At 50.2% G+C, this 24,524-nt stretch overlaps 10 protein-coding genes across 10 annotated transcripts; 6 read left to right on the top strand and 4 right to left on the bottom strand.

Moving 5' to 3' along the window:
- The first annotated feature begins 282 nt into the window (after window positions 1-282).
- On the top strand, window positions 283-4,413 carry pan2n2 (poly(A)-specific ribonuclease). Its single transcript, XM_025628722.1, has 4 exons — window positions 283-707; window positions 776-2,070; window positions 2,125-3,240; window positions 3,296-4,413. Exons 1-4 carry the CDS (start codon window positions 579-581, stop codon window positions 4,221-4,223), a joined length of 3,468 nt encoding a protein of 1,155 aa, XP_025482819.1. The 5' UTR covers window positions 283-578; the 3' UTR covers window positions 4,224-4,413.
- Window positions 4,414-4,632: 219 nt separating this feature from the next.
- On the top strand, window positions 4,633-7,700 carry BO87DRAFT_328195 (putative translation elongation factor EF-1 subunit). The gene is made up of 5 exons (XM_025620208.1): window positions 4,633-5,057; window positions 5,157-5,231; window positions 6,102-6,149; window positions 6,198-6,380; window positions 6,431-7,700. Exons 1-5 carry the CDS (start codon window positions 4,832-4,834, stop codon window positions 7,636-7,638), a joined length of 1,740 nt encoding a protein of 579 aa, XP_025482818.1. The 5' UTR covers window positions 4,633-4,831; the 3' UTR covers window positions 7,639-7,700.
- A 951-nt stretch (window positions 7,701-8,651) lies between these two features.
- Window positions 8,652-11,383, top strand: bipA (Hsp70 family ATPase KAR2). The gene is made up of 4 exons (XM_025622622.1): window positions 8,652-9,093; window positions 9,155-9,350; window positions 9,407-10,512; window positions 10,571-11,383. Exons 1-4 carry the CDS (start codon window positions 8,943-8,945, stop codon window positions 11,134-11,136), a joined length of 2,019 nt encoding a protein of 672 aa, XP_025482817.1. The 5' UTR covers window positions 8,652-8,942; the 3' UTR covers window positions 11,137-11,383.
- On the bottom strand, window positions 11,354-12,119 carry BO87DRAFT_352496 (DUF967 domain protein). The gene is made up of 2 exons (XM_025621191.1): window positions 12,028-12,119; window positions 11,354-11,961 (listed from the first exon to the last, which is right to left on the bottom strand). The coding sequence occupies exons 1-2, from the start codon at window positions 12,061-12,063 to the stop codon at window positions 11,428-11,430; spliced, it is 570 nt and encodes a 189-aa protein (XP_025482816.1). The 5' UTR covers window positions 12,064-12,119; the 3' UTR covers window positions 11,354-11,427.
- Window positions 12,120-12,569: 450 nt separating this feature from the next.
- BO87DRAFT_205266 (putative C6 transcription factor) lies at window positions 12,570-14,318 on the top strand. Its single transcript, XM_025618585.1, has 3 exons — window positions 12,570-13,382; window positions 13,437-13,890; window positions 13,943-14,318. The coding sequence occupies exons 1-3, from the start codon at window positions 12,652-12,654 to the stop codon at window positions 14,273-14,275; spliced, it is 1,518 nt and encodes a 505-aa protein (XP_025482815.1). The 5' UTR covers window positions 12,570-12,651; the 3' UTR covers window positions 14,276-14,318.
- A 42-nt stretch (window positions 14,319-14,360) lies between these two features.
- On the bottom strand, window positions 14,361-15,616 carry BO87DRAFT_301746 (zinc-dependent alcohol dehydrogenase; the record flags this gene model as incomplete). Its single annotated transcript, XM_025619176.1, has 4 exons — window positions 14,361-14,842; window positions 14,889-14,967; window positions 15,026-15,393; window positions 15,451-15,616. 4 exons carry the CDS (start codon window positions 15,614-15,616, stop codon window positions 14,361-14,363), a joined length of 1,095 nt encoding a protein of 364 aa, XP_025482814.1.
- A 2,055-nt stretch (window positions 15,617-17,671) lies between these two features.
- Window positions 17,672-20,213, top strand: BO87DRAFT_413448 (uncharacterized protein; the record flags this gene model as incomplete). Its single annotated transcript, XM_025626570.1, has 7 exons — window positions 17,672-17,855; window positions 17,917-18,007; window positions 18,158-18,220; window positions 18,256-18,302; window positions 18,466-18,484; window positions 18,571-18,638; window positions 19,015-20,213. The coding sequence occupies 7 exons, from the start codon at window positions 17,672-17,674 to the stop codon at window positions 20,211-20,213; spliced, it is 1,671 nt and encodes a 556-aa protein (XP_025482813.1).
- Window positions 20,214-20,490: 277 nt separating this feature from the next.
- BO87DRAFT_352486 (uncharacterized protein) lies at window positions 20,491-21,315 on the bottom strand (the record flags this gene model as incomplete). The annotated part of the gene is made up of 3 exons (XM_025621190.1): window positions 20,491-20,559; window positions 20,625-21,122; window positions 21,196-21,315. The coding sequence occupies 3 exons, from the start codon at window positions 21,313-21,315 to the stop codon at window positions 20,491-20,493; spliced, it is 687 nt and encodes a 228-aa protein (XP_025482812.1).
- Window positions 21,316-21,467: 152 nt separating this feature from the next.
- BO87DRAFT_404406 (uncharacterized protein) lies at window positions 21,468-22,303 on the top strand (the record flags this gene model as incomplete). The annotated part of the gene is made up of 2 exons (XM_025625854.1): window positions 21,468-22,231; window positions 22,264-22,303. The coding sequence occupies 2 exons, from the start codon at window positions 21,468-21,470 to the stop codon at window positions 22,301-22,303; spliced, it is 804 nt and encodes a 267-aa protein (XP_025482811.1).
- Window positions 22,304-22,386: 83 nt separating this feature from the next.
- Window positions 22,387-24,131, bottom strand: BO87DRAFT_450318 (TPR domain protein). The gene has a single exon (XM_025628411.1). The coding sequence runs from the start codon at window positions 24,105-24,107 to the stop codon at window positions 22,395-22,397; it is 1,713 nt and encodes a 570-aa protein (XP_025482810.1). The 5' UTR covers window positions 24,108-24,131; the 3' UTR covers window positions 22,387-22,394.
- Window positions 24,132-24,524: the final 393 nt, after the last annotated feature.

The raw sequence follows: 24,524 nt of genomic DNA, 5'->3' as shown, positions 1-24,524 counted from the left end.
ACTACTGTCACATCCCTAGAAATTGACGGAATTTGAATTATAAACAGCGAGATCTGTAAAAAAAAAAAAAAATAGAAGACAACACGACTAAGCAAGAACTACATCATGTGTATGAGGATCGCAATCATAGTACGTAGTTATGCAGTAGGCGGTGACGAAGAAACGGCGTGATGTGCTGGATGTTTGTCCCGCTCGGGCTGAAGTCACGTGAAATTATGCGTCGGTACCTCATCAGCCATTGCCGGCAGCTCTGACTGGAAGGTACCCCTTCCCCAGAGACCATTTGTCTCGTCTGCTGTTGCTCCCAGAAACGAGAGCCGAGAGCCTGGGACTGTGCTTGTGGGTGCCAGCTTGTGAATCTTGCCGTCCCTGTGCTTGATGGTCCGGAGTTCGAAGACCACGCCTTTTCCAGCCAGACCTTCTCCCCGCACTCGCGCTTTCGCCGAACGATGCCCGCTTTCGCCCTGACCCCCAATGGACAAACCCAACGCTTTGCCTGAAACTTCTTGACACCGCAATAATTCGAAGACCGTACCTATCTTGAGCTCGACACCCTTGCCGGGTGCGATGTCAAGGCCATGGAGGCCGATTGGGATGAACTGTCGCGCATTCCGGTGCCTGCACCGAGCGTGCATGCCCTGCCGACAATCGCAACCGCAATAGCTTTTGATGATGTGATGGAGTTATTGTGGGTGGGAAATGAATTTGTCGGTTTTTCCGTTGTTTGCAGCTATCACCGAAGGCTGTGCTGACCAGCGTTCGTGTACTCCATTAGGGACGAATCACCTCCTTCTTCGGCCCTGAGCTCCAGCGATATACCTCTGTCCGGGCACATCCTGCGACGGAACCGGTACGGCAGATTATTTTTCACGATAGAGGCGTCATCTCGCTCTCCCCGAAAAGTGTGCACATGATAACACGGCGCGGCTTGACACAATGGCATATCGCTCACGAAGAGATGACCGATCTTCGCTGCATGAGCTTCACAGCCCAAACCAACCGAATTATAGTGGCAGGATGTCAGAAATCGATGTTTACAATCGATATTGATAAGGGAATCATAATCGACAAGCTACACACAGACTATAACTACACAATCATGAAGAAGAGCCGATACCTTTGCGGAGCGACAGATACGGGCTCAGTCAACGCGCTGAGCCTGAATGACTTCAGTGTGGTGAAGACGTGGAAAGCACACGGAACTGCAGTCAATGATATGGATGCTCGGAACGATCTTTTGGTTACCTGCGGCTTCTCTGTCAGGCATCTGGGTTCCCCGATCGTCGATCCGTTGGCCAATGTATACGACCTAAAGACCCTCTCGCCGTTACCCCCAATACCATTCCACGCCGGAGCTGCGTATGTACGAATGCACCCAAAGCTGCATACAACGAGTTTTATTGCATCTCAGACAGGCCAGCTTCAAGTTGTGGACCTGATGAACCCGAATGCCATCAATCTCCGCCAGGCGAACGTTTCCTTCATGCTGGGTATCGACTTGTCACCATCCGGAGAAGCACTGGCTATTAATGACGCTGAATGTGCAATTCATCTATGGGGATCACCAGCAAAGGTTCATTTCAATGAGATGAGCAAAGAGGCGGAATTCGGGGATGTAGCCCCTCGTCCCCCTACCCTGGATTGGTCTCCAGAAACGCCCCTGAATATGATCGGCATGCCATATTATCACGACCGTCTTTTCTCTGCGTGGCCGAGCCATCTGATCTTCGAAGTCGGCAGCCCCCCTCCTCAAGTAGATCAGGCTCTGATTCCTTATCTCCGCCCGGCAGAGCTCGGGCACCATGCGCCGAATCCGAAGAAGACACGGCGTTATCAAGTCGAGAACACACGCGCTTTGTCGTCTGCAGAGCCTGCCCTTATTGCTCCCAAATTCCTGAGTGAGAAAGCACGAGAGCAGAGTAAAGCGCAATCAGAAGGGGCTATCAGTGATGCTGCCGAGGCTCTGGCGGGTGCCAAAATCAATGGAGAAACGGACGATGATCCTCTCCTTAAATACAGTAATGTTGAGATCAAGTACAGTAGGTTTGGTGTCGATGATTTCGACTTCAGGTAAGTGTCCCTGTATTCTGAGGAGTGATATGCAGCATCTAATATTCTGGATAGATTCTACAACCAAACGACCTTCTCTGGATTGGAAACACATATTGCCAATTCCTTTACCAACGCTCTCCTTCAGCTATTCAAATTCATCCCTTATATCCGCAACGTGGCTCTCCATCACGCAGCAAGTTCTTGTATTTTCGAGACATGTCTGCTCTGCGAGATGGGCTACCTATTCGATATGCTCGAGAAAGCGAGCGGCCAGAACTGCCAAGCAACGAACCTTTTGAAAACCTTCAGTAGTTACCGTGAAGCATCCAACTTGGGTCTGTTTGAAGAAAACCTGACAAACAAGTCACTTTCGGCTGCGATCCAGGCTGTCAACAGATTCTTCCTGGGTCAAATTTCGCACGACTTCCGTATGATCTCGCCGAGCTCGGACGACCTAGACCACAGACTAGCGACAGTCGCGTCCGAGTCCATTCGCTGTATGTTCTGCCAGAACGAGATTGTGAGACCGGGCAACTCCCTTGTCAACGAGCTGAACTATCCTGCGATCGATATCAAGCAAGCTCGCAGGAATCCTGCCTTCCGGTTCTCGAATATCTTACGGGCCAGCATTGAGCGAGAAACCCAGAATAGAGGATGGTGCAACTACTGCCGTCGATACCAGCAAGTTGCTATCCGGAAATCTGTTCACCGCATGCCTCAGGTCTTGATGCTTAATGCGGCTCTCACCAACCCCATCTGCCGGCGGCTGTGGGCGATTCCTGGGTGGTTGCCGGAAGAAGTTGGAATCGTCATCGACGGTGGTCAAATTCTATGCTTCGAAGGTGAAGACCTAAAAGTACGAGTCCAAGCCAAGATGCCAGGTCTCGTGGTATATGACCTGGTGGGTTTGGTTTGTGAGATCGATATTCCAGAGCACCAAAAGGCACATCTAGTCTCTTTTATCAACGTATCCATCTCATCTCGTGAACCGGAAGCCAAGAACAAGTGGCATCTTTTCAATGACTTCCTTGTCACAGAAGTCGACAAAGACGAAGCCCTCCGCTTCAATCAACCATGGAAAATACCGTGCGTGCTAGCCTACCAGGTGCAAGATGGTCGACATGCTATGGATGATACTTGGAAAGACACGCTCGACACCACTCTTCTCTTCCGTGACTGGTCGCTAAAGTAAGTTGACCCCCTTCCAGTAGCACGTGGTTTGCGCTAATCTTCCCTCTTCCAGTGGTGGCCGTCCGGTAGAATCTCGCGTCACGCTCTCCGAAGAGGAGAAGCCAACCCCTGGTACGCCTGTTGCTCTCGATACCGAGTTTGTCGATCTCGAGAAAGCAGAAATCGATGTGAAAGCGGATGGCTCTCAGGAAATTGTACGCCCCAACAAGAGCGGACTTGCTAGGGTATCTGTTCTCCGAGGCTCAGGGATTCGAGAGGGTGTGCCCTTCATCGACGACTACATTACCATCAAAGAGAATATTGTCGACTATGTCACTCAGTACTCAGGCATCAAGCCCGGGGATCTGGACCCTAGGGTCAGTCAGCACAACCTTGTCCCGCTAAAGGTGGCATACAAGAAACTCTGGCTGCTCCTCAACTTAGGCTGCGTGTTTGTCGGACATGGCTTAGCCTCTGATTTCCGCAAAGTCAACATTCAAGTTCCCAAGAGTCAGACGGTAGATACCCAATACTTGTTCTTCCACCCCGGAAAGAACCGCCGTCTCAGTCTTCGGTATCTGGCCTGGGCGGTATTCAAGGAATACATCCAAGAGGAGCCGGCCGATGACAACCAAGGACACGACTCCATCGAGGACGCACGCATGGCCCTACGTCTATGGAAGAAATTCAAAGAATACGAAGATGCAGGTATTGTGTCTCAAATATTGGAAGAGATCTTCCGCGAAGGTTCCAAACTTGGATTCCGACCCCCTCCCAGAAACGGTGTCCCAACCGTGCTCTCCCGCCCCGGAACGGCGGTTACGATGCAGAACAACAGCGGTCGCAACACTCCTAGCACGTCTGATGTTGTCGGCGCCGCTGCTAGTGCCCCAGCCACACCCAGACAGGCCTTCCGACGCTCCATCGCTCTGACGCCCAGCAACGGCAGCTTTGCTGGCCCTGGAGCGGGTGACTTCTTCAGTGGAAGTCCCTTGAAGTGAACATCTCCGCCCGAATCCGGGTATAGATCTTTGACGACGTTTCCTTATGATATTATCGATTTGCTATATCGACCAGTTCTGGAGGTCTTAGGAAGATAGAGGCGACATTTGGATGTCCGGTCATAGTTGGGTATACATGAAGTAAATTTGGGAGTGACATCAGAGTCGCTCGATAGATAGAAAATACCACAATTTATCTGTTCAAAAGGTGATCTCAAAATGCTGTGCATTGAATGTAGCTTGGAAATAAGGCGCTGTAGATTGCTTTGAGGGATATTCGTGATGGAAGAACCATCCGCAGTAGTTGAGCGGCCTGAGGCCACCGAGCGGGGAATGACGTGGTGGGATTCGATCAGCTCCTCCACAACGACAGCCTCCGACTCGGCTCTCTGTTTTGCCAACTTCTTGACTCTACCCTCTTGGCCCATTCACATTCGGGCATTCACCAAAGCACGTAGCGTGCTGTTTACTTATATCTTTCTTTCTCGTATTTGTTTCTTTGGGAATTCTCCAATCCCTCGTTAAACCTACCGTCTCCCGGAAAACCCCTCCCTAGCAACCTGCCCCGCTCCCAACAACAACACACCACCACCACCACCACCACCACCATGTCGCGCCATCGCGTTAAGGCTGTGAGCTACGACGAAGATGACTTTGACGATGACTATGATTCCCCGGATCCCGAGGAGGAGGAATTTCTTGAGCAGTGCACTGCAGAAGTGTTGAACCAGCTCCGTGCAGGGGACCCTCCTGTCACCGCGACTCGCGATGAGGTGCAAGAGGCGCTATGGCACTATTACAATGATGTTGAGAAGTCTGTGAATTACCTGAGAGGTTCGTTATCACTCCTCTCCGGAAGAGAATATGTGGACTGCGTTACAGCAGAATTGGCGACCTGCTTCATCGGTGGCTAATAAGAACCATCGGATGCAGGTAAAAAGACGAAGGAGGTCAAGAAGAAACAGGCTTCGGCTCCGGCTCCGGCTGTCAAGGCAAAAGCAAGCACAGGTAAGCGCATCTGCTCGTCTATACTATGGTGGTTGGGCTTGGATCGCCTGCAAGTCGGCGTATATACGTACTGTCGGTCAGGATTTCATAAACTGTGAGCATTACCCTTACCCCTCGTGATTGATTGCTTTGAACTGACGCCGTTACGGAAGTTGAAGTATGTTCTAACAGACTTCCTAGTGCCTGTATATCCTGTTCCATTGTCTCCTCCGGCCTCTTCGACTGCACATTTCTCGGCAGCCGACTTCTTTCGCGATGCACCGTGGCTCAACATCCCTGCACACCGTAAGGCAGACATACTCGTTGAGCCTCTATATCCCCGTTTGGGTCTGCTTGGTGGAGCTCCTGAGAATTCCGGAAAGGTATCCAAGTTGGCTGCTCTGGCTGCTGCGCGCAAGAAGAAAGAGGGAGAGAAGTCTGCTGCACCGACCCCTACACCTCCGTCTGAAGTTGAAAGCTCCCGGCCATCTTCCACTGAGCGAAAGAGCCCCGCCCTTTCTCTCCGTGAGAGACTCGCTAGCAATGGCAAGCCACAGAAATCGTCTGAGGGTCTGCAATCGCTTCGGTCACTCAATAAAGGATCGCGGCTGGGAAGCCCTTCGCCCCAGAAAATGCCGTCCCCAGAGCCGAGAAAGCAAAGCAGTCCGGAGGTCACTGGGCAGGCAGATATGGAACCACCCGTTTCAACCGGCAAGAAGCAGGAAGAAGAAGCCGCTTTCAACATTCGCGCACCACCGTCTACATTCGCCAGCACGATTGTTGGAGAAGCGACACGCCCAAAGATGGCCGAGCCCAGCCACCTATCCGCCAGCACATTAGATCTGATCAAAATATACGGTCAAGAACTTGCTGAACCCTTTGATTTTGCAGGCCCAAGCCCCGACGATGTTGTCTTGAATGCTCAGAGCTCTGCAAAAGGTTTGGCTATTCGGCGCAAGATATAGATACTCCCTAATGGACATGCAGGCTTCAAATCGAAACAACCTGCTTCTAAGTCAGCAGGTGACAAGAAATCCCAGGCCGGTTTGGCTGAAGGCATGAACAGCCTGAGTGTGGAGGAGAAGGTGAATGTGAAGAGCAAGAACCTAGATGTACTGTCTGAATACCAGAAAACGCAACGGAAGAAAGCCATGAATTTCGCCGTTATCGGTTCGTACTACCCGTCTCTCTGCGGATGGACGCCACTGACAAGTTATTAGGTCATGTCGACGCAGGAAAGAGTACGTTGATGGGACGCCTGCTGGCCGACCTCAAAGCTGTCGATCAGCGCACGTTAGAGAAATATCGTAAAGAGGCAGAGAAGATTGGGAAGGGATCCTTTGCCCTTGCCTGGGTATTGGATCAAGGCTCCGAGGAGAGAGCTCGGGGTGTTACTATTGATATTGCAACCAACAAGTTCGAGACGGAGAGTACGGTGTTTACGATTGTGGATGCTCCGGGTCATCGGGACTTTGTACCCAATATGATTGCGGGCGCCAGTCAAGCCGATTTTGCTGTTCTCGTCATCGACTCTAGCATAGGCAATTTTGAGTCTGGACTCAAGGGTCAAACGAAGGAGCATGCTCTCCTCGTGCGGAGTATGGGTGTGCAGAGGATCATCATTGCTGTGAACAAGATGGACTCTGTCCAATGGGACCAAGGTCGCTTTGAAGAGATCGAACAGCAGGTTTCTTCTTTCCTGACAACTGCTGGATTCCAAGCCAAAAACATCGCTTTCGTGCCCTGCTCGGGTATTAGCGGCGATAACGTAACTAGACGCAGCGAAGACCCGAATGTCTCATGGTACAAGGGTCATACGTTGATCGAGGAGCTTGAAGCTACGGAACCTTACGCCCATGCTATTGAGAAGCCATTGAGAATGACCATTGGGGACGTCTTCCGGGGCAGCGTTCAGAATCCTCTATCCATTTCTGGCCGCATCGACGCCGGTAGTCTCCAAGTTGGCGATCAGATCCTTACGATGCCAAGTGGCGAAAAGGCCACGATACGCAGCTTGGAAGTGGACGGGGAGCCCAACGACTGGGCGGTGGCGGGCCAGAACGTCACGCTCAACCTGGTCAATATTGATCCCATCCATCTCCGATCTGGCGATGTCATCTGCCGTGCCTCGGCACCCATTGCCAATGTCACTTCGTTTACGTGCAAGGTGTTGGCCTTTGACCATCTGTTGCCCAGCATGGTGGACATCCACCGGGGCCGCCTGCACGTACCCGGCCGGATCAGCCAACTGGTCGCAACCTTGGACAAGGTGACTGGCGCAAGCATTAAGAAAAAGCCCAAGATTGTTGCACCCGGCACTGTGGCACGGATAGTGGTTGAGATGGACCAGGCTGTACCTCTTGAGGCACCTACACGCATTGTACTACGAGCTGGGGGTGAAACAGTGGCTGCTGGGTTGCTAGAGTAGATTATGGGCTTGATTGCATTGTCTGGACAATATATATTTATGATGTAGATAGTATGTCCCAGTATTTACATGGTTGCCTTTAAACATATATATATATATTTCTTTCCGCGCCACTTTAGCGCACCAAGTTGGTCCGCTATGTAGTAGTCAACTAGTACTACTGATCATAATAATCGTGTTCAGCAATTAAGCAGTATGTATTGATTTTCTAAGTATATGATGGTTACTTTACTACCACAAGTACTACTAACAATCTACTACTATTATGTAACTTAAGAGTACTCCGTATATTTGTCTCATACACTACTACGAGTGCTGCTAGAAATGGCCCCTTTGTGACTAACGGAGAAAGGGTCCCTTCAGCCCACATCCACTGAAACAGAGATCAAACGATCTGGCCAGGCTGGCAGAAACCTGATGCCTTGGCTGGATCAATAATTCAGGAATCAGGCCAAGCTGGGATGCGCCTCCTGAGTGGGGAGGGATGTATCCACTTTCACAGCGGAAGACCCTTGGGTGATCTTTTAGTGACTCAAAAAGGAGTAATGACTTGACTCAATGATGGTCAATAGTGGAATCTGACCATGTGGTGATTGACGAGTTGTTGACAGGCTGGCCCCTTTTCTCATCTTTTCCTCAATCTTCAGCGTCAACCCCCGGACTTCAGTAAGAGTAGGGTCAATCTCCCGGGAAATGGCGCCGAAGGAACGGAACGGCCAGTTGTCCAAGTGCCGAAAGAGGCAAAGTGCCCCTGGAGGAGTGAAGAACGCCTAACCGAAGCGAGCGAATCACGCGACGATTCTAGCAAGTTCGGTGGACCGCCTTTCCCCATTTGGACGAACGCCTTCCATTTTTCCGCCGGCAGAACCACCGGGCGGTGGCCGTGCACGCTGACTCAGCCCTGCCCTGGACGCGTCGCGGACCAATGACAGCCCGAGGAGTAACCTTAAAGCCAGATACCCGCGAAAAGGCCAGCATGGCCGCTGCGCTTTCTTTGCCGCTGGCAAGCCATACAAGAAGCTGGCCGGAGCTTCTCGAGACACTCTTTCTTCTCTCCGTCGTCGCCTTCTTTCACCCAACTCTCTTCTCTCCCCCTTCCCCCCTTCGCTCTTTCTTTCCTTCCCGTTCTCATCTGGGTTGGACTGTATCTATTTTTTCCTTCTTTCTTCGTGCCGGGGAATAAAAACCGTGTACGAGCAATAGGAGGATTCTTTCACATTCATTCGCTGCTGTCTCCAATTGAGCAGCTCGTCGATTAAAAAAGCCTACTACGTGTCCTGTGGTGAAAGGACATTTCACACATAATGGCGCGCATCTCGCATCAGGGTGCGGCCAAGCCCTTCACGGCTTGGACCACCATCTTCTACTTGTTGCTTGTTTTCATTGCCCCCCTCGCCTTCTTCGGCACTGCACACGCTCAGGATGAGACTTCGCCTCAAGATAGCTACGGAACTGGTAAGCACAGCGTCTGTCAGGACATTGAAAGAAATCCACTAACAATCTCTGTCTTCAACAGTCATTGGTATTGATCTGGGAACCACCTACTCTTGTGTCGGTGTTATGCAGAATGGAAAGGTCGAAATCCTCGTCAACGACCAAGGAAACCGTATCACCCCTTCATACGTCGCTTTCACCGATGAGGAACGCCTGGTCGGTGACGCCGCTAAGAACCAATACGCCGCCAACCCCAGACGGACCATCTTTGACATCAAGTGAGTTTATCTGCTTCTCGCGAGTTTCGTGGCAATCTGTTGCTAACGCTCTCTAGGCGCCTGATCGGTCGCAAGTTCGATGACAAGGATGTCCAGAAGGACGCCAAGCACTTCCCCTACAAGGTCGTCAACAAGGACGGCAAGCCCCACGTTAAGGTCGATGTTAACCAGAGCCCCAAGACCCTGACCCCCGAGGAGGTCTCCGCCATGGTTCTCGGTAAGATGAAGGAGATCGCCGAGGGCTACCTTGGAAAGAAGGTCACCCACGCCGTTGTCACCGTCCCCGCCTACTTCAACGACGCCCAGAGACAGGCCACCAAGGACGCTGGTACCATTGCCGGCCTGAACGTTCTCCGTGTCGTCAACGAGCCCACCGCCGCCGCTATCGCCTACGGATTGGACAAGACTGGTGATGAGCGCCAGGTCATCGTCTACGATCTTGGTGGTGGTACTTTCGATGTATCCCTCCTGTCCATCGACAACGGTGTCTTCGAGGTCTTGGCTACCGCTGGTGACACTCACTTGGGTGGTGAGGACTTTGACCAGCGTGTCATGGACCACTTCGTCAAGCTCTACAACAAGAAGAACAACGTTGATGTCACCAAGGATCTCAAGGCCATGGGTAAGCTGAAGCGCGAGGTTGAGAAGGCCAAGCGTACTCTGTCTTCCCAGATGTCCACCCGTATTGAGATTGAGGCCTTCCACAACGGCGAGGACTTCTCTGAGACCCTCACCCGCGCCAAGTTCGAGGAGCTGAACATGGATCTGTTCAAGAAGACCCTGAAGCCTGTCGAGCAGGTTCTCAAGGATGCCAAGGTTAAGAAGTCCGAGGTTGACGACATTGTCCTCGTCGGTGGTTCTACCCGTATCCCCAAGGTCCAGGCTCTTCTCGAGGAGTTCTTCGGTGGCAAGAAGGCCAGCAAGGGTATCAACCCTGATGAGGCTGTTGCTTTCGGTGCTGCCGTCCAGGGTGGTGTCCTTTCCGGTGAGGAGGGCACCGGCGACGTTGTTCTGATGGATGTCAACCCCCTGACCCTGGGTATTGAGACCACTGGTGGTGTCATGACCAAGCTCATCCCCCGCAACACTGTCATCCCCACCCGCAAGTCCCAGATCTTCTCTACCGCCGCTGATAACCAGCCCACCGTCCTTATCCAAGTTTGTAAGTATTTCATGCTTTGATTGACTATCCCGGAATGTCTGCTAACTGACTGGCACAGACGAGGGTGAGCGTTCCCTGACCAAGGACAACAACCTGCTCGGCAAGTTCGAGCTTACCGGCATTCCCCCGGCTCCCCGTGGTGTTCCTCAGATCGAGGTCTCCTTCGACCTGGATGCCAACGGTATCCTGAAGGTTCACGCCAGCGACAAGGGCACTGGCAAGGCCGAGTCCATCACCATCACCAATGACAAGGGTCGTCTGTCCCAGGAGGAGATTGACCGCATGGTCGCCGAGGCTGAGGAGTTCGCCGAGGAGGACAAGGCTATCAAGGCCAAGATCGAGGCCCGCAACACCCTGGAGAACTACGCGTTCAGCCTGAAGAACCAGGTTAACGACGAGAACGGCCTGGGTGGCCAGATCGACGAGGACGACAAGCAGACCATCCTGGACGCCGTCAAGGAGGTGACTGAGTGGCTCGAGGACAACGCTGCCACCGCCACCACCGAGGACTTCGAGGAGCAGAAGGAGCAGCTCTCGAACGTGGCGTACCCGATTACCAGCAAGCTGTATGGCTCTGCGCCGGCGGACGAGGATGACGAGCCCAGCGGGCATGATGAATTGTAAAATTACCATACCATTAGAGGGATCTTTATGGAGTTAGCATTTTGATTGTTGTGTGTTTTTGTTGAGACCATTGTTTTGGCCCGGTTTTTGCTGACCAGTCGTCCAACCGAGTATGATACCTGACCTGACCTTGACATTATTAGAGGCAGCAATTGCATGATACCTTTTATCCAAACTTGACTCTAATTTTGTAGACTATACACATCACACAACCACCACACAGCACAAAATAAATATTTCACTCTAATACAGATCCTATATATATAATATAATACACTCTAATAAATCCATTTACATCTTCGCAATAACCTCCCTCACCGTCTCCACCACCACCTGATGATCATCCTCCTGCTTCAACCCACTCACCACCACAACACCCACAATGCCATCCACGCCCCTCACCCGAATGGGAAACGCACCCCCATGAATCGCAAACTCATCCGCCGCGCCTCCCCCGCCAGTACTCGTCAACGCAAACTTCCTCACAAACGCCGCCTCCACCTCACTCGCTTCCGCCCCCGACGAACTCAACATCTTCTGTCTCATCAACCAACTCGACACGCCCCATCGCAACACCGTGTTGCGCTTCCGTCGCACCCACACCTCGTTGTCTGCTACCGTGCCGGGCTCGGTCGCGCATTGGAAGATGACGTGTGGTTCGGAGCCGCCCGTCAAGGTGATGGAGATTAAGGCTGGTTTGCGTTGTGTGGGTGGGAGGGATAGGATGCGCTCGCGCAGGGCGAGGCCGAGGGTCCAGGCGGTGCTGGAGGTGAAGGTGGGGAAGAGGACGGAGGGGTTGGATTCGAGGGCTGCGAGGTCGCGGGGCTGTTTCGGTTATTAGCTTGGGGGTTTGAAGAGGAGGGATGGATGGGGATTGTGGGGTAGACGTACGTCGGTGCTTGCGGGGGGGAGGGGAGTGTCTTCCATTTTGGGTGGTTGGTAGAGGGTTGATTGATGGGTTCTTTGTAGAGGATGGGTGTGTTTGTTGGCTTTGTGAAGGGATTCAACCAAGTAAGGAGGAGGAATAAGTAGGTAGTAGAGAAGAAAGGAAAGAAGTAGGTAGAAGATCTGGAGTAAATGACAGGAGGGGTCCAGCTTGATTGCTAAGCTCGGTTGGGGGTGTGGGGGTAGTTAGTCTGTTACATAAATGATTACATGATCATTTACTTCCTTCCTTCTATACTTGGGATGCTGTTGTCATGCCACATCATAACATGTCCATGTAACTATGGGTCACATTGTTATATTGACTTTGTTAAGATAATGAACAAGTGGAATGGAATTATGGCTGTGGAGAAAATGGTGGAATCTGCATGCAATCGGGATTCTAATGAATGGCCGGTCTTCTGACTCCGCAATTGCTTTGCTTCCCCTCATCTGCAGCTAATCATTCATCTCATCCCTCTCTTCGGATACTCCCTTCATCTTCCCTTCTTCCTATCTATCTATCTATCCATCCATCTATCTCCTTCGTTAGCTATCTGATTGGGACTCAGTGATTATCATCCCCTACCCATGCGCCATCGACTCACAAAGCGTGCATGCGATGAGTGTATCTCCCGCAAGGTCAAGTGCAGCGGCGCCTGGCCTTGCGATACCTGCCAGAGTGCCCCCAAGCAGGTCAACTGCACTTACCTGAAGCCTGCACGGAGAAGGGGTCCAAAGGTAAGGAGGTATACTGGTGAACAGGGAGAAGAACACGCGCCGGCTGGTCCTCTGATCTCTCCGCATGTCGATCCTCGTGACGAGGGGATATCCCATGTGGAAGCAGAGCGACTTGCATCGACTATTATCCCAATAGAAGAACTAGTCTCAGTTGTGCGTTCGTATCAGCAGGCTTCTTATAGCGTGTGGCCGGTTGTCGATGCTGAAGTGCTATTGGAGAAGCTTGAACATGGCACACCGGATGTGGGAACCTTGTGTCTGGCTATGGCTCTCTGTGCAGCCACCATGGCGCAGCTGCAGCTTGCTCCAGCAAGTTTTGATAGCACGATGATGGCGTCGGAGTGTATGAGGATGCGTGAAGCACATCTCGACTTGAGGAGCGTCTTGGTTTCCTTCTTCCTGCACGTTTATCATGCCAAGATCAATAAGAGGGACTCGGCTATGTTGTTCATACGAGAGGCTGTGTATGGAGCTCGGCTCTTGAAGCTGGATGAGGGGGTGGGTGGACATGATACTGAGCTGGATGCGGATGTTGTTGCTAATAAGGAGATCGTGTTTCTATTGCTGTGGGTTTCTGAAAGGTAGGAACTGCCTCCACACTTCGATTATAGCTCACTTTAGCTGACACGGTTTAGGGGCTATTCTTTGCATCTTGGTCTCGAACCCTCGTATACCACTCCTATTCGTCTACCAGATGAGGTCGATGTCGGCAATAATGCAGATGTGAAAGGCTTGCTGGAGCTCGGCAGACTCTTTGCCACGTTTGATGGATTTTCGTCTAGGAGAAGCTCCAATGCTATAGATAAACCGGCAATGACTGCAGATAGTCTGGCAGAGACGGAGACAGTCTTGTCGATGCTTTCGTTCGGCCGAGGCGACAGACCGTCCACCCGTATTGCTGATTACTGCATCACGAAAGAATGGATGAGGACCATCATCTGGCAGGAAGCTCTGTCTCGGCATCTGCTCTCGTCGAAATCGGGTGCCCGACTTATGACGTTCAGGTTCCCAGCTGTGGTTAGCCGTGACCTCCTGATGTCGTTGCAAAGCTTTACCGAGTCTGACCTGTTGCCATTGGGACGCGACCAGGTATGTCTTCTGCAATCATTGAAGATAGCGTACTAATTGAAGTCTGAAATAGCTATTGAAGTGTTTCGAGATTGCCAACTCACTCGCGGATACGGTCCTGCTCACGCCGTGTGTCCAGACATGCTCTGACTTTCAAATGCGGCCGCATGATTTTCTGCACGCGTTGTACCAGAAGCTGCTACCTTTCCTAGAGCAAGACTTCATGCTGAAGTCGATACTGCATAGTAAGACGGCCGAGGCTTTGGTTAAAGCCCCTGCGCGCATATTGAGAATGGACTATAACCCTTGGTCATTCGATCACGATGGGGAGTACGCTCACAGCACTGGAAAGCATGTGGACTCTCCTGAGGAGGACGCTGATTCGCACTGGAATCTTTATGGATAGAAAGTGGGTGAAAGTGTCTGATCCTGTCAAAGAGATATGACGAACTGCAGAACTGCTATTCTCTGAACTATACAGCACGAGTAAGCTACTGCGAAACTTGAAGGACAATTCTACCTGCAATGTCACCCTTCTCCATCTCTTCGTACACCTCAGGCAACTCCTTGAACGTGCGAACTTTGATTTCCGGTTTGACAACCCCACGTCGGACCAACTCTACTGCCTCCATGCACTCTTTCAGTGAGCCGATAAGGTTTCCGGTAACCCGGAGGCCTTTGATTACGATCGTGCAAATAGGAGTTTCCAGTACTGGACGGCCCGGCGGGATTCCAACGCAGCTTAGAGTGCCTCCAACCCGCAGCATGTCACAGGCATGGGCGAACGCTTTGGCACTTCCCGCAGTCACAACAACAGCATGCGCACCAAGACCGGTAATTTCATGGACCCGCTGCACCGGATCCGTTGAAGTGAAGTCAATGAACTCGGTAGCTCCCAATCCAAGGACAAAATCTCGCTTGTCGGCAGCGTCAACACCGATCACCAATGCTCCCTGTGCCTTCGCATATTGTACTGTCTGGTCAGCACGTGTAGTCTTGCGATGATGCGGCAGACTTACCAGCCAGATGTCCAAGGCCACCTCCGGCACCTACAACGACGAGCCAGTTGCCTGCCCGGATGTTTGCATTGAGAACAGCCTAGGGATAGTCAGCGATTAGATGCCTTGGTTGGTTCATGCTTAGAACTGATTCTTACCTTGTATGCTGTGACTCCAGCACACAGCACCGGCCCAATAACCTTTGGATCTATATCGTCAGGAAGGATAGTGAGATTGTCGGCATCCAAAGCGATATACTGCTGGAAGCTGCCGTCTTCATGGTGGAGGTGGTTTGTGCCCTTGACACAGTACTGTTCCGTGCCGGCTAAGCAGAATTCGCATCTCCTACAAATCCGACTAGCGAAGCGAATGCCGACCAGTCCACCGACCTTCAGGTCAGGGTCACAGTTGGGGCCCAGAGCCACAATTTGCCCGACACCTTCATGGCCTCCAACATGCGGCAGTTTAATCTTGGTGATTGGGTTGCCATCAGCACCAGCGGCGGTGCCGTTTTTCGTATGTAGATCTTCCCGAACGTGTTAGCCATCTAGATGACTTGTATGATCGATGTTCTAAGACTGACCACTCTGACAGACGCCTGTGTAGAGCACCTTCGCTAATACCTCATTCGACCCTGGGGTAGGAACGGGATAGCCTTCACGGAATTCCACACTGCCACCCAGTTCTCGAACGAGAGCCACCGTCTGAGTTTGGGGGATCTCGTCCGAAGGAAGGGACATAGCACCCATGTTGAATTCTCTGAGATTCCGAGTACTAATTTTCTTCTCTCTGAGACAAGTGCTCCAACAGAACGTGATACCTGGGGAGTAAAGCCATATAAATAGCCAAGCTTCTAATAATAAACATATCAATCAATCAAACCTCCAAATTCGCGCCCCCAAATGCAATAGTGTAGATACCTATCCCTCGATAGACCAAATTCACACCCCTCCCCCCAAAACCAGGCTAATTCTCCAATTGGTCCAGACGCCCTGCAGCCGCGGGACCGAACCACTGCAGCAAGACTCGCCCTAATCTTATTTCTCCGAGCCAAACAACGTCGAACAAAGAACCCCCTCACACGGACCATAGGTGAATGATAGCCACTGACTTCTACTCATACCTACATGATCGTCCTACATTCACCATCGTCTAGACCCCTCGTGTCGCTGCTGAGGTGGTGTCTTGATGTTTAACACCCCCTCACTTTGTGATAGTAGAGGTGTGGCAGAATTGCATTGCATGACTCCGCAATTTCTCCGCGCGATAGGATGAGTGTGTATTGGATGGGTGGTAGCTCGTATCGCTATTTCTCCGAAAGGTGGAGGTGTCATGTGCGTATTTGGGGATGGATGGAGAGATAGATAGAGGGGTGAGGGAGGAGGAATGTAAGAGATAAGGAGGAGTTGGGGAAAGCGTCTTCCCGAAAGGTGGAGGTAAGGAAGATGTCAAGGAGAGTTAGTATCGCTGTTAGTTAGTGGATGCCATGCTTGCGTTCCCCGATGATCATCCAACCTTTCCGGTTGGGATTTGTCGTTCTTGATAATGATAATACGCTCAAGCGTTATTTATTGGCAATGCGAAATGTATGGGAAACTAAATAGTGGGAAAAGCTTGGCCTTTTATTCTTGTAGCCATGATGTTAGCTTGACTTGTCATGGGTGAGCCAATAGCATTTCTAGAGGAGCCACTAAACCATCATCGCTTGTCCAGTCTCTGTCTAAGGTAGTCTAGTTCCCATGACAGTCAGTTTCTATGTATGCAGCGATCATGGCTGTACTAAGAGAGATCTACAGTCATCATCCATATAAGGCAAGTGATGAGCTCTTCCCTCAGATATCGCGGGCCTAATCCCCAATCTCATGAACCCTAGCTGAAAAATCTACTATCGGGTGACAAGTATGAAACTAGTCAACAAACATTTATCTTTAAAAAAGTGGTCTACTTCGTGCTAACTGAGAAGAAACCCCTTTACACAGATCAGACCTCCCAGACCTAGATAACATAAAGCTGCTATTGTTCTGCATGTACGGGGTTACCTGAAAACGGAGATGCCACAAGTCACGGGTGGACAGAGTCGGACGATCACTACTCATCATGTACCTAGTTTGGTTCCATCCGTGTATTTCTAGTGATGTACCTATTCACTGATGCTTTTACTGGTACTAATTACTTGACAGGCCGACCTATTCTCATCCTGTATCAGGCTTACTTCTGCATCTCAAGAATGAATAATTATCAACACACCCCATCTGTCACGTTGTAATTCCTTGGAGGAGTTGTAGAGTCGGCATCATGTTCACTGAGTGAAGTAGGGTAAGAATGTATCCTCTGCATAGCCATGGACAGGAACTGACAGGTTACTACTGTACTCAAAAGCATCTTCGAAATAAAATTAAGCAGATGTTCCAAGTAGGTGTACTCTTAACCTGCTTGAATACAGGCTTTCAGGGGCAATGAATTCAACCATATGGCCTCCAACTATACATAATTCAACAACTAGGCGGCCAAGGCGACCAGGACTAAGGCATTCAAGAACTGGTTATCCAACAAAAGGATAACTTACATGGACGACTATTGGTTGCAATCTAGGTACCAGGACCCTGAGAAGTTGCTGCAGCCACCGACGATGGATGGAGAACGAGAGTACTAGATATCTATATAAGTAGCCCAAGATCAGAGATGCCTCCCAAATCTTCTGGAAAGACATTGCATCACAAACATAAAAGGCATTGTATCTCACATAAAACCCAAGACACTTCCTACACTCGAGGCTTTACTCTATCAATCATCAAGATGGTCGCATGCAGTTCGAAAGCCCTGGCCACAGCTGCTTTGTTCTAGGCTGTTCATCTTCCGCCCTTGGGTGCCTGGTCATCACTGGATCAACTTGGAATGTTAATGACTTTGCTGATGGCACCATCACCACAACTGATAGCGGCGTTCAAACCTGCGATGGCAACGGAGGTACTGGAGACAACAACGTTGGTATGTTTGTGGTTTTGTCTATTCCACTTGCATTGGTTTAGTATACTAAATCGAAGAAAAGACTGCATTTCCGGTTCCTCGCTAAAACATGACTATACCGACAACAATGGGAACGGACCGCTGCCAATCACCTACTGTAACCCATCGAACTGGTATATACCTCCTTGGTTAACCCCGACTTTTGTAATAAAGAGACATAAGGCTGATCTTTTATTATTGATAGTTACGGTATCAATGTTCCACTGAGCTGCCCTAATAATGGTCTTTCTTCCACATTTGACTTTTCGACTTTCTGTGGCTAGGAATGATTTTGGAGGCGTGCAATTTGCGGAGGAAGCATATGAGGAGAAGAGGAGGGTTGGAATGTATCAGGAACTGCTATCTGGAATTTAACTCACAGTCGAGAACAACATCTTAGAACTGTTAGTTTTAGGACTGAAGACTTGGGTATGTGCTACTAGATAGCTAGATATTATGAGCAAGTTCTCCCTGAGCGCACAAGAATGATTAGTTGGACGCATAGAGAATTGACGAAGAGGGTTGGTCGGACGATATCCCAGCTCAAGTGACTTAGGTTGCATCACTACACAAAGACGCCATTATTACATAGGGTTTCTATATGTCCAACGGTAGGTAGATGTGCGGCTTACGGATAAGAAGCAACTTCCGGTCAGAGCTAAATTGAAATGATAGATCGATAACAAACAAACCCCAGCTCCGGTACCAGATCGAGGCCACAAATACAGGCCCCAGGCGTAGAAGATCTAATGATAAGCACAAAGGGTAACAACTACCCACCCATATGATATGACTGCGGAACTGCGGACGGAAGGGACCAGGATAAGTGGTAGAGCAAGGTGCTCTTGCCTTTTCCATACGCCGGTATCTCACAATATCTCTGGAGCATATGGCCTTGCCTTGGTGCACTTGAAGCATCACGTCTGTCGTTCTCGTTTACCAGTACCAACTACAGAAATATCCGTTACGATCGACCGCATATTTAGGTAAGGACAAATTCAACTATCTTCTCAGACTTGTCATGAGATATTTGGAATCTCACGATGAAGATAGAACACTCACTACTCTCAACTTTGTCGACTGCCATCTTTCATTCAGTGCTAGCCCCCATCTCTCATAATACCAATGGAATTGACTCCAGTTTTCCGAAGAGAGTTTATCAGAAAGACATTCCAAGAAACAGAGCTCGGCAATGTGGATACGTGGGCGGACCTGAGACGACTGGACACTATACCCTCTGAACTCTACTCCCGAATTATGTGCTGCCTTGATGCGCCGACCCGTAAGACACTCGAGCTTGCGTCAAAAGGGATACGCAACAGGACTCAAGAGGCCTCGTTGAAGGCGAAATGGATCGAACTCAGAGTTACCAATGACATGACAGGGTTCTATCATCTATTGGAGGTGGCATACAATAAGGATATTTGCTCATACCCTGAGACTCTTTGGTTTGAGCCCAGAAGGCTCACAAACGCGGGGCAGATGGCGTCCACTTTACCTCCTTGGCTAGATACTTCTAGAATTGACTCGTTCCCGGCGACTAGCCAGATTTCCGACGCGGTGAAGAAGATTTCGAACATCAAGACCATAGTTATCGAATATTGTCGGTCCCCACGAAGTGCAAACGGCACCAGCGGCAAGTTTCTTCAAATCATATTCTCAGCCCTTACGGATGCCGGGGCTCAGCCTGAGTATCTATATCTGTTCACGAAGGATTCAATTCAACCCACGACAGAGTTACTGACGGTTGTAGCTTGTGAATACTACACTCCCCCCAGCAATGTTCGTATTGTATGGTATAAGCTGGTCTTCTTGGCGGTGGGTGAGCCCTCTGATGGGCCAAGCAGGGAGTATATTGCCCATATGTTCACCTCGTTGTTTTTAGACGCTTGGAAGCTAAAGTATCTGCTGTGGCATGGCTTCCCGGTACATCCTATGTGTCATTGGTGGAGAAGGCTAATGAGACTGGCTATCAATCCCTTTGACGGGGTGGACCCCAAAGAAGTGAACGGCGTGGATCTCTGGAGATTGTCGATCGAATATGTGGATATCAGCACTGAAGACCTCATTCGATTTCTCGAGCTGTATGGAAAACACCTAACGATACTCGTCCTCTATCGGGTTTATGATCCTGAAGGGGGCTGGCTTAAAGTTCTCAAACTGCTCAAGGATAAAAGAATCTGTCCCAAGGTGCAGCGCGTGAGGCTTGTCGTCGGACGTATCCTGGTGAATAGTCAGCAAATCCAAGCGCACTCAGATAAACTGGAATATGATACGGACAACCCCGAGTTGAATGATATAGATCGGGCAATCGCTCGGTGCGAGGAAATGGGGTACTAGGTGGTCTTTCACCCTCCTTGCCGTATCTGCGTTCCTGCGAAGTCATGCCGGGTTCTACTATTGTTTTCTTGTTCACGGTCTGAACTGTTCTTTCCCAACAGGAAGGGGAAATTAAAATAGAATAGCTTAGCTTGAATCACAACATATATACTTACACTTTGACGTAAGATATTCATCATTCGTGGAAGAAGATCAGACGTTCGCATAATGAGTTGAATAAAAGTAGGTTCAAGCAATCCATACTGAATCCATCTAATCTCCTCCCCCACCTCAACCATCATAATGGAAAATAATCATCATAATAAGATACCGTCCGACTCAGCTTCCCATCCCTATAATCCTCACCCTGTCGACCCAGTCAGCATGAAACCTCCACATACACACAAACAATATGAAAACACTGAACCTCACCAAAGCCACAATAAAATAATCCACCAATTCATCTTCCATCTCCACCCAATCCTTCTGCCCCGAATGACTCCCATCCTCAGGAAACGTCTGCGCAGAATCAAAATCCACCCAAAGCACCCTCTCCTCATCCCCGGAAACCGAAACCATCATATTTCTCGGCATCGGATCACCATGCAAGACATTCGCCTCGTGGATGTCATCACGAATTTGACGGAACTTGGTCATGCGTTGCTCAGAATAGTTTTCTGGACCTATCATCTGCATATTGGGGATATATTCGATGAGAATCGCGTTGGGTGGTAGTTTATCATTAAGGAACATGCTGAGATTCGGCCACAGAGCCGGTTGAATGTTCCTGACAGTCCCGTAGAAGTCGGGGATGACGCCTCTACTGCAGAAGCCTTTTGATTGTAGGCGCTGGTAGGCTGTTGATTCGGCGATGAAGAGGTTGACTTCGCGGTTTGGGGGGTCATGCTCTGAGGGGCCGCGGTCGTGGTACTGGTGTTATTAGGGGGTGGGATAGCAGTGGGTTTGGGGGTAGGGGAGGGGAGCCTGGAGGGGGAGTTCGTACTACTTTTAGCACGCAGGGGTTTCCTTGGTAGAGGACTTTGAATACTACGGAGTTCTTGGATTCTTGCAGTGTTGAGAGGAAGGTTATGTCGGAGGGGGTGATGGTTAGTTCGGTCGACATGGTTGGTATACCAAGTATGATGTTAGAATGTAATCTCGGGCTTACAGCTCGGCGTGGTCTAGCGCTAAATACGGAATAACCCTTTTTTCTATCTCAGCTCCACTGCCCGGCCACTTTCGACCTTGTATCATCCACCCAGACATTCCGCATCCATGATTGCAAGAAGTGTTTTCCGCCGCCGCCCATACTTCAGCAACAAACCAAGCTTTCTTCGCCTGCGCTTTCTTATTCGTCCTCCCGCTCCCCGCCTTGTACATATCACGCCGCCTTTCATCCCAACACAAATAGCTTCGCGACAGGACCCCTCTAAACGCACTCTCGGGATTGAGAGCGGGATGAACGGTGCCGATGAGCTAGAGAGACTTCTAGATAAAGATAATTTTAAAACATGGGGCTTTATTATCTATCGATGCACATATCAAAGTGACTCTGACTGGGAGAAATTAATGATCCGATTCTACAAGCGTGTTGAAAAATATCTTCAGTATTACAATGGTCTGGATCTTCTCGCCAGATTTACTCCAACAGTCTTGGAAGTGGAAGACCGATCCTTTGAGAGTATGACAGTGGCCTCACTACGTGATAAATTTAATAAGTGGGCTGTGACTGCAGTGAAAGAAGAACAGGAACAAGAAATTGATCCCAGGCACTTATGGCATTTAAAAAACGGTAGATACCGCTTTTTTATTATGTTAGATCAAGAAGCGTTGGATTCAATCCTGAGTACGCCAGATAATGATATATATGGAGGATTTGTTCGTCTAGTCAATGCTGAATGGAAACCAGAAGAATTGGATGAGGAAGAGCTGGCAGAACGCGGGGGACCTGATCCAGAAGAGGAGCCACCAGAAGGATGTACAGAGGAGGATGTTGGCTGGATGAAAGTATGCTGGGGGGAGTCCCAGACGCCTGATATGTGACTCTTGATGACTCTCTTCAATGGGATAGATATTATTCGCGGCCACCTGTGATTCAACGTCTTAGCTAAGAACACAACTTGACCATATTATCTGCACGAGTCAAGCAATCGAACACAAATCTTTCCACTATAAGACTCTTGTATATACACCCGAACAAACTCATGAACAACACAGCGACCCCTGCACACTCAACCGACAAAAGCACGAAGACTTAATGTCCACATCAGCCACACTCAAAGCAACATCCAACTGCTGCTTAATAATAAGCGCCTCTGCTCCACGTCCCAACCTCACCAAACACTCATGATACCCATGCAGCGCCCACACATTATTCGGATGCTGATGCGCCCGAGTAATTTCCGCATCTAGACCCAAATCCTCCGCATACGCCTTCGCAGCCTCCTCCACATGGCCCTGCTCCAACGACAAGGCCGCATATGCATGCCGCGTAGGTAACATCCAGCCCCAGGGCTCAGTATACATCAGCGCATCGTCATGACGAATTGCCTCCCGGAGGCTCTCAAACGCCTGCGTAAAGTTCCCACGACGGTACTCAATCTCGCCGTCTAGCATGGCCGTCGCAACCTTCAGAATATCAATGATGAGGTTCGGGTAGTCTTTCCGGCTGGCAGGGACGCGTTTAGCGGCCGCTTCGTAGAGGATGCGCTCTTTCAGAGCTTTGGGGATGTTGTTTGTAGCTGCTAACGCAATTGCCTTGCCGTAGTGCATCATGGCTGTGGTTACGCAGTAGAGGTCCTGATCTTCAGGGATCGAGAGAGCTTTGAGCTCTTCCCAGAGTCCGAAGCGGACGTAAACGTGAACGCGTACTGATTTGAAAAACTCAAGCCAGTCTGCTAGCGGTAGGGAGTCTACTCGGAGGACATCGTCTGTGATTGAGGTTTCCATCTGGTCTACGGCTTTCAGCGCGATTTTGGATTGACCCGATAGCATGGCCGCGTAGACGAGCGAGTGGTAATTATGAAGACGGTAGAAGCTATACATGTTTTTCGCACCTTCGCGGGCGAGGAATTTCTCGTCTGCTTGGACTGCCGCGGTATTCGAGTCGACTGAGCGACGATAGTCGCCAACCAGAACATCGAGATGAGTAGGCATGTGATGAAGGTGTCCTGCGTCAGGGACGAGGTGGCGTAGAGCGTCTGCTGGCGGGAGCGCAACGGCAGGAGTGGCGGACATTTCCCAGAAATGAATACAGAAATGAAGCAGACCCGGATGGGTATCTGCGCCGGGAAGGGACAAGCCATCTTTGAAGAGCTTCTGCACGTCGTAGACGGGAGATGTGTCGATGGGGAGACCGGTCTTGATGTGGAACATCTTGCGCTGGGCCGTATGCATCTTTGCGTCTACATAGAGAGCCATGACGTCGAGATCAGTCGGAAACTGGTCATACACTTTCTTCATTGCTGCGTCGTAGGCGTGGTTGATCTGATCGTAGTCTTCGGCGGGATGGTCAACGGGGAAGCGAGTTTGCATGGCTTCGATGAGTGCGCGCTCGACAGACGTGACAGAAGCTGCTTGACATAGCTCTTGAGCCCTTCGTGCAGCTTCATGGCATAGCTTCATGCTCTTTTTGAGGTCAACTGAATCGAACAGACGCCAGGCCTTATTGTAATTAGGCCCCATTGCGTAGGCCAGGCCCCAGTAGGCAATGGCGCAGTTGCGGTCGTGGGCTATGGCCTGCTCAAAGCATCTGTAGCCTTCGGCATGGTTGAAGGCGTAGCACCAAATGAGGCCGCGGTCAAACCAGATCTGCGCATCTTGGCTTGTAGTGCTGATGGGTCGAGTGTATGTGCCAAGGTTGTAGTAGTCGTCTGTGGCTGGGCGTGGGATCACGGAGTCGGGGATTGGAGGCATCTTGGATTGGTCTGATCTGCGGTCTGTCTAAATGTTATAATCTGGAGTCTCAAAACAATATAATATCTGAATTATGGCAAAGCTGGGTTTCTGGCAAAAACTATTGAACAATATATACTATTGTATGATGGTCACGTGAGACGCAGTTGCTCCACTGAAATGCTTAGTCCCCGGTTTCAAACACCGAGTTTCAGACGCCGATTGGCCTACAGCTGCCCTATCAGTCAGTCGAGTGGGATTGCCATGTTGATGCGTGATAATGAGTTGATATTAGTCATTCCTGGACGACTATAAATATCCTATTAGACGACTTCAGTTCTCCAGTAAGCACATGATTATTATACTGGGATAGATATATTGGCGATGCCAGCGTCGGTCCTCCGTAATCTTGGATATATTTTAGTTGCTCCCTTTGGG

This window comes from Aspergillus neoniger (genome assembly GCF_003184625.1).
Source record: "Aspergillus neoniger CBS 115656 unplaced genomic scaffold BO87scaffold_6, whole genome shotgun sequence".
NCBI lineage: Eukaryota > Fungi > Ascomycota > Eurotiomycetes > Eurotiales > Aspergillaceae > Aspergillus > Aspergillus neoniger.
The sequence above is the reverse complement of the archived record's forward strand: the minus strand, read 5'-3'. Positions and strand labels throughout refer to the sequence as shown.

Excerpts from the sequence above, each read along its gene's own strand:
- pan2n2 (XM_025628722.1), top strand. The coding sequence starts at position 579 with ATGGAGGCCGATTGGGATGAACTGTCGCGCATTCCGGTGCCTGCACCG. Across the intron at positions 708-775 it reads TGTGGGTGGGAAATGAATTT|GGACGAATCACCTCCTTCTT; the intron begins GTCGGTTTTTCC and ends GTACTCCATTAG. Across the intron at positions 2,071-2,124 it reads GTCGATGATTTCGACTTCAG|ATTCTACAACCAAACGACCT; the intron begins GTAAGTGTCCCT and ends TATTCTGGATAG.
- BO87DRAFT_328195 (XM_025620208.1), top strand. The coding sequence starts at position 4,832 with ATGTCGCGCCATCGCGTTAAGGCTGTGAGCTACGACGAAGATGACTTT. Across the intron at positions 5,058-5,156 it reads GTCTGTGAATTACCTGAGAG|GTAAAAAGACGAAGGAGGTC; the intron begins GTTCGTTATCAC and ends CATCGGATGCAG. Across the intron at positions 6,381-6,430 it reads CATGAATTTCGCCGTTATCG|GTCATGTCGACGCAGGAAAG; the intron begins GTTCGTACTACC and ends ACAAGTTATTAG.
- bipA (XM_025622622.1), top strand. The coding sequence starts at position 8,943 with ATGGCGCGCATCTCGCATCAGGGTGCGGCCAAGCCCTTCACGGCTTGG. Across the intron at positions 9,351-9,406 it reads CGGACCATCTTTGACATCAA|GCGCCTGATCGGTCGCAAGT; the intron begins GTGAGTTTATCT and ends AACGCTCTCTAG. Across the intron at positions 10,513-10,570 it reads CACCGTCCTTATCCAAGTTT|ACGAGGGTGAGCGTTCCCTG; the intron begins GTAAGTATTTCA and ends TGACTGGCACAG.
- BO87DRAFT_352496 (XM_025621191.1), bottom strand. The coding sequence starts at position 12,063 with ATGGAAGACACTCCCCTCCCCCCCGCAAGCACCGAC. Across the intron at positions 11,962-12,027 it reads TCCCCCCCGCAAGCACCGAC|CCCCGCGACCTCGCAGCCCT; the intron begins GTACGTCTACCC and ends TAACCGAAACAG.
- BO87DRAFT_205266 (XM_025618585.1), top strand. The coding sequence starts at position 12,652 with ATGCGCCATCGACTCACAAAGCGTGCATGCGATGAGTGTATCTCCCGC. Across the intron at positions 13,383-13,436 it reads TTGCTGTGGGTTTCTGAAAG|GGGCTATTCTTTGCATCTTG; the intron begins GTAGGAACTGCC and ends GACACGGTTTAG. Across the intron at positions 13,891-13,942 it reads TGCCATTGGGACGCGACCAG|CTATTGAAGTGTTTCGAGAT; the intron begins GTATGTCTTCTG and ends AGTCTGAAATAG.
- BO87DRAFT_450318 (XM_025628411.1), bottom strand. The coding sequence starts at position 24,107 with ATGCCTCCAATCCCCGACTCCGTGATCCCACGCCCAGCCACAGACGAC.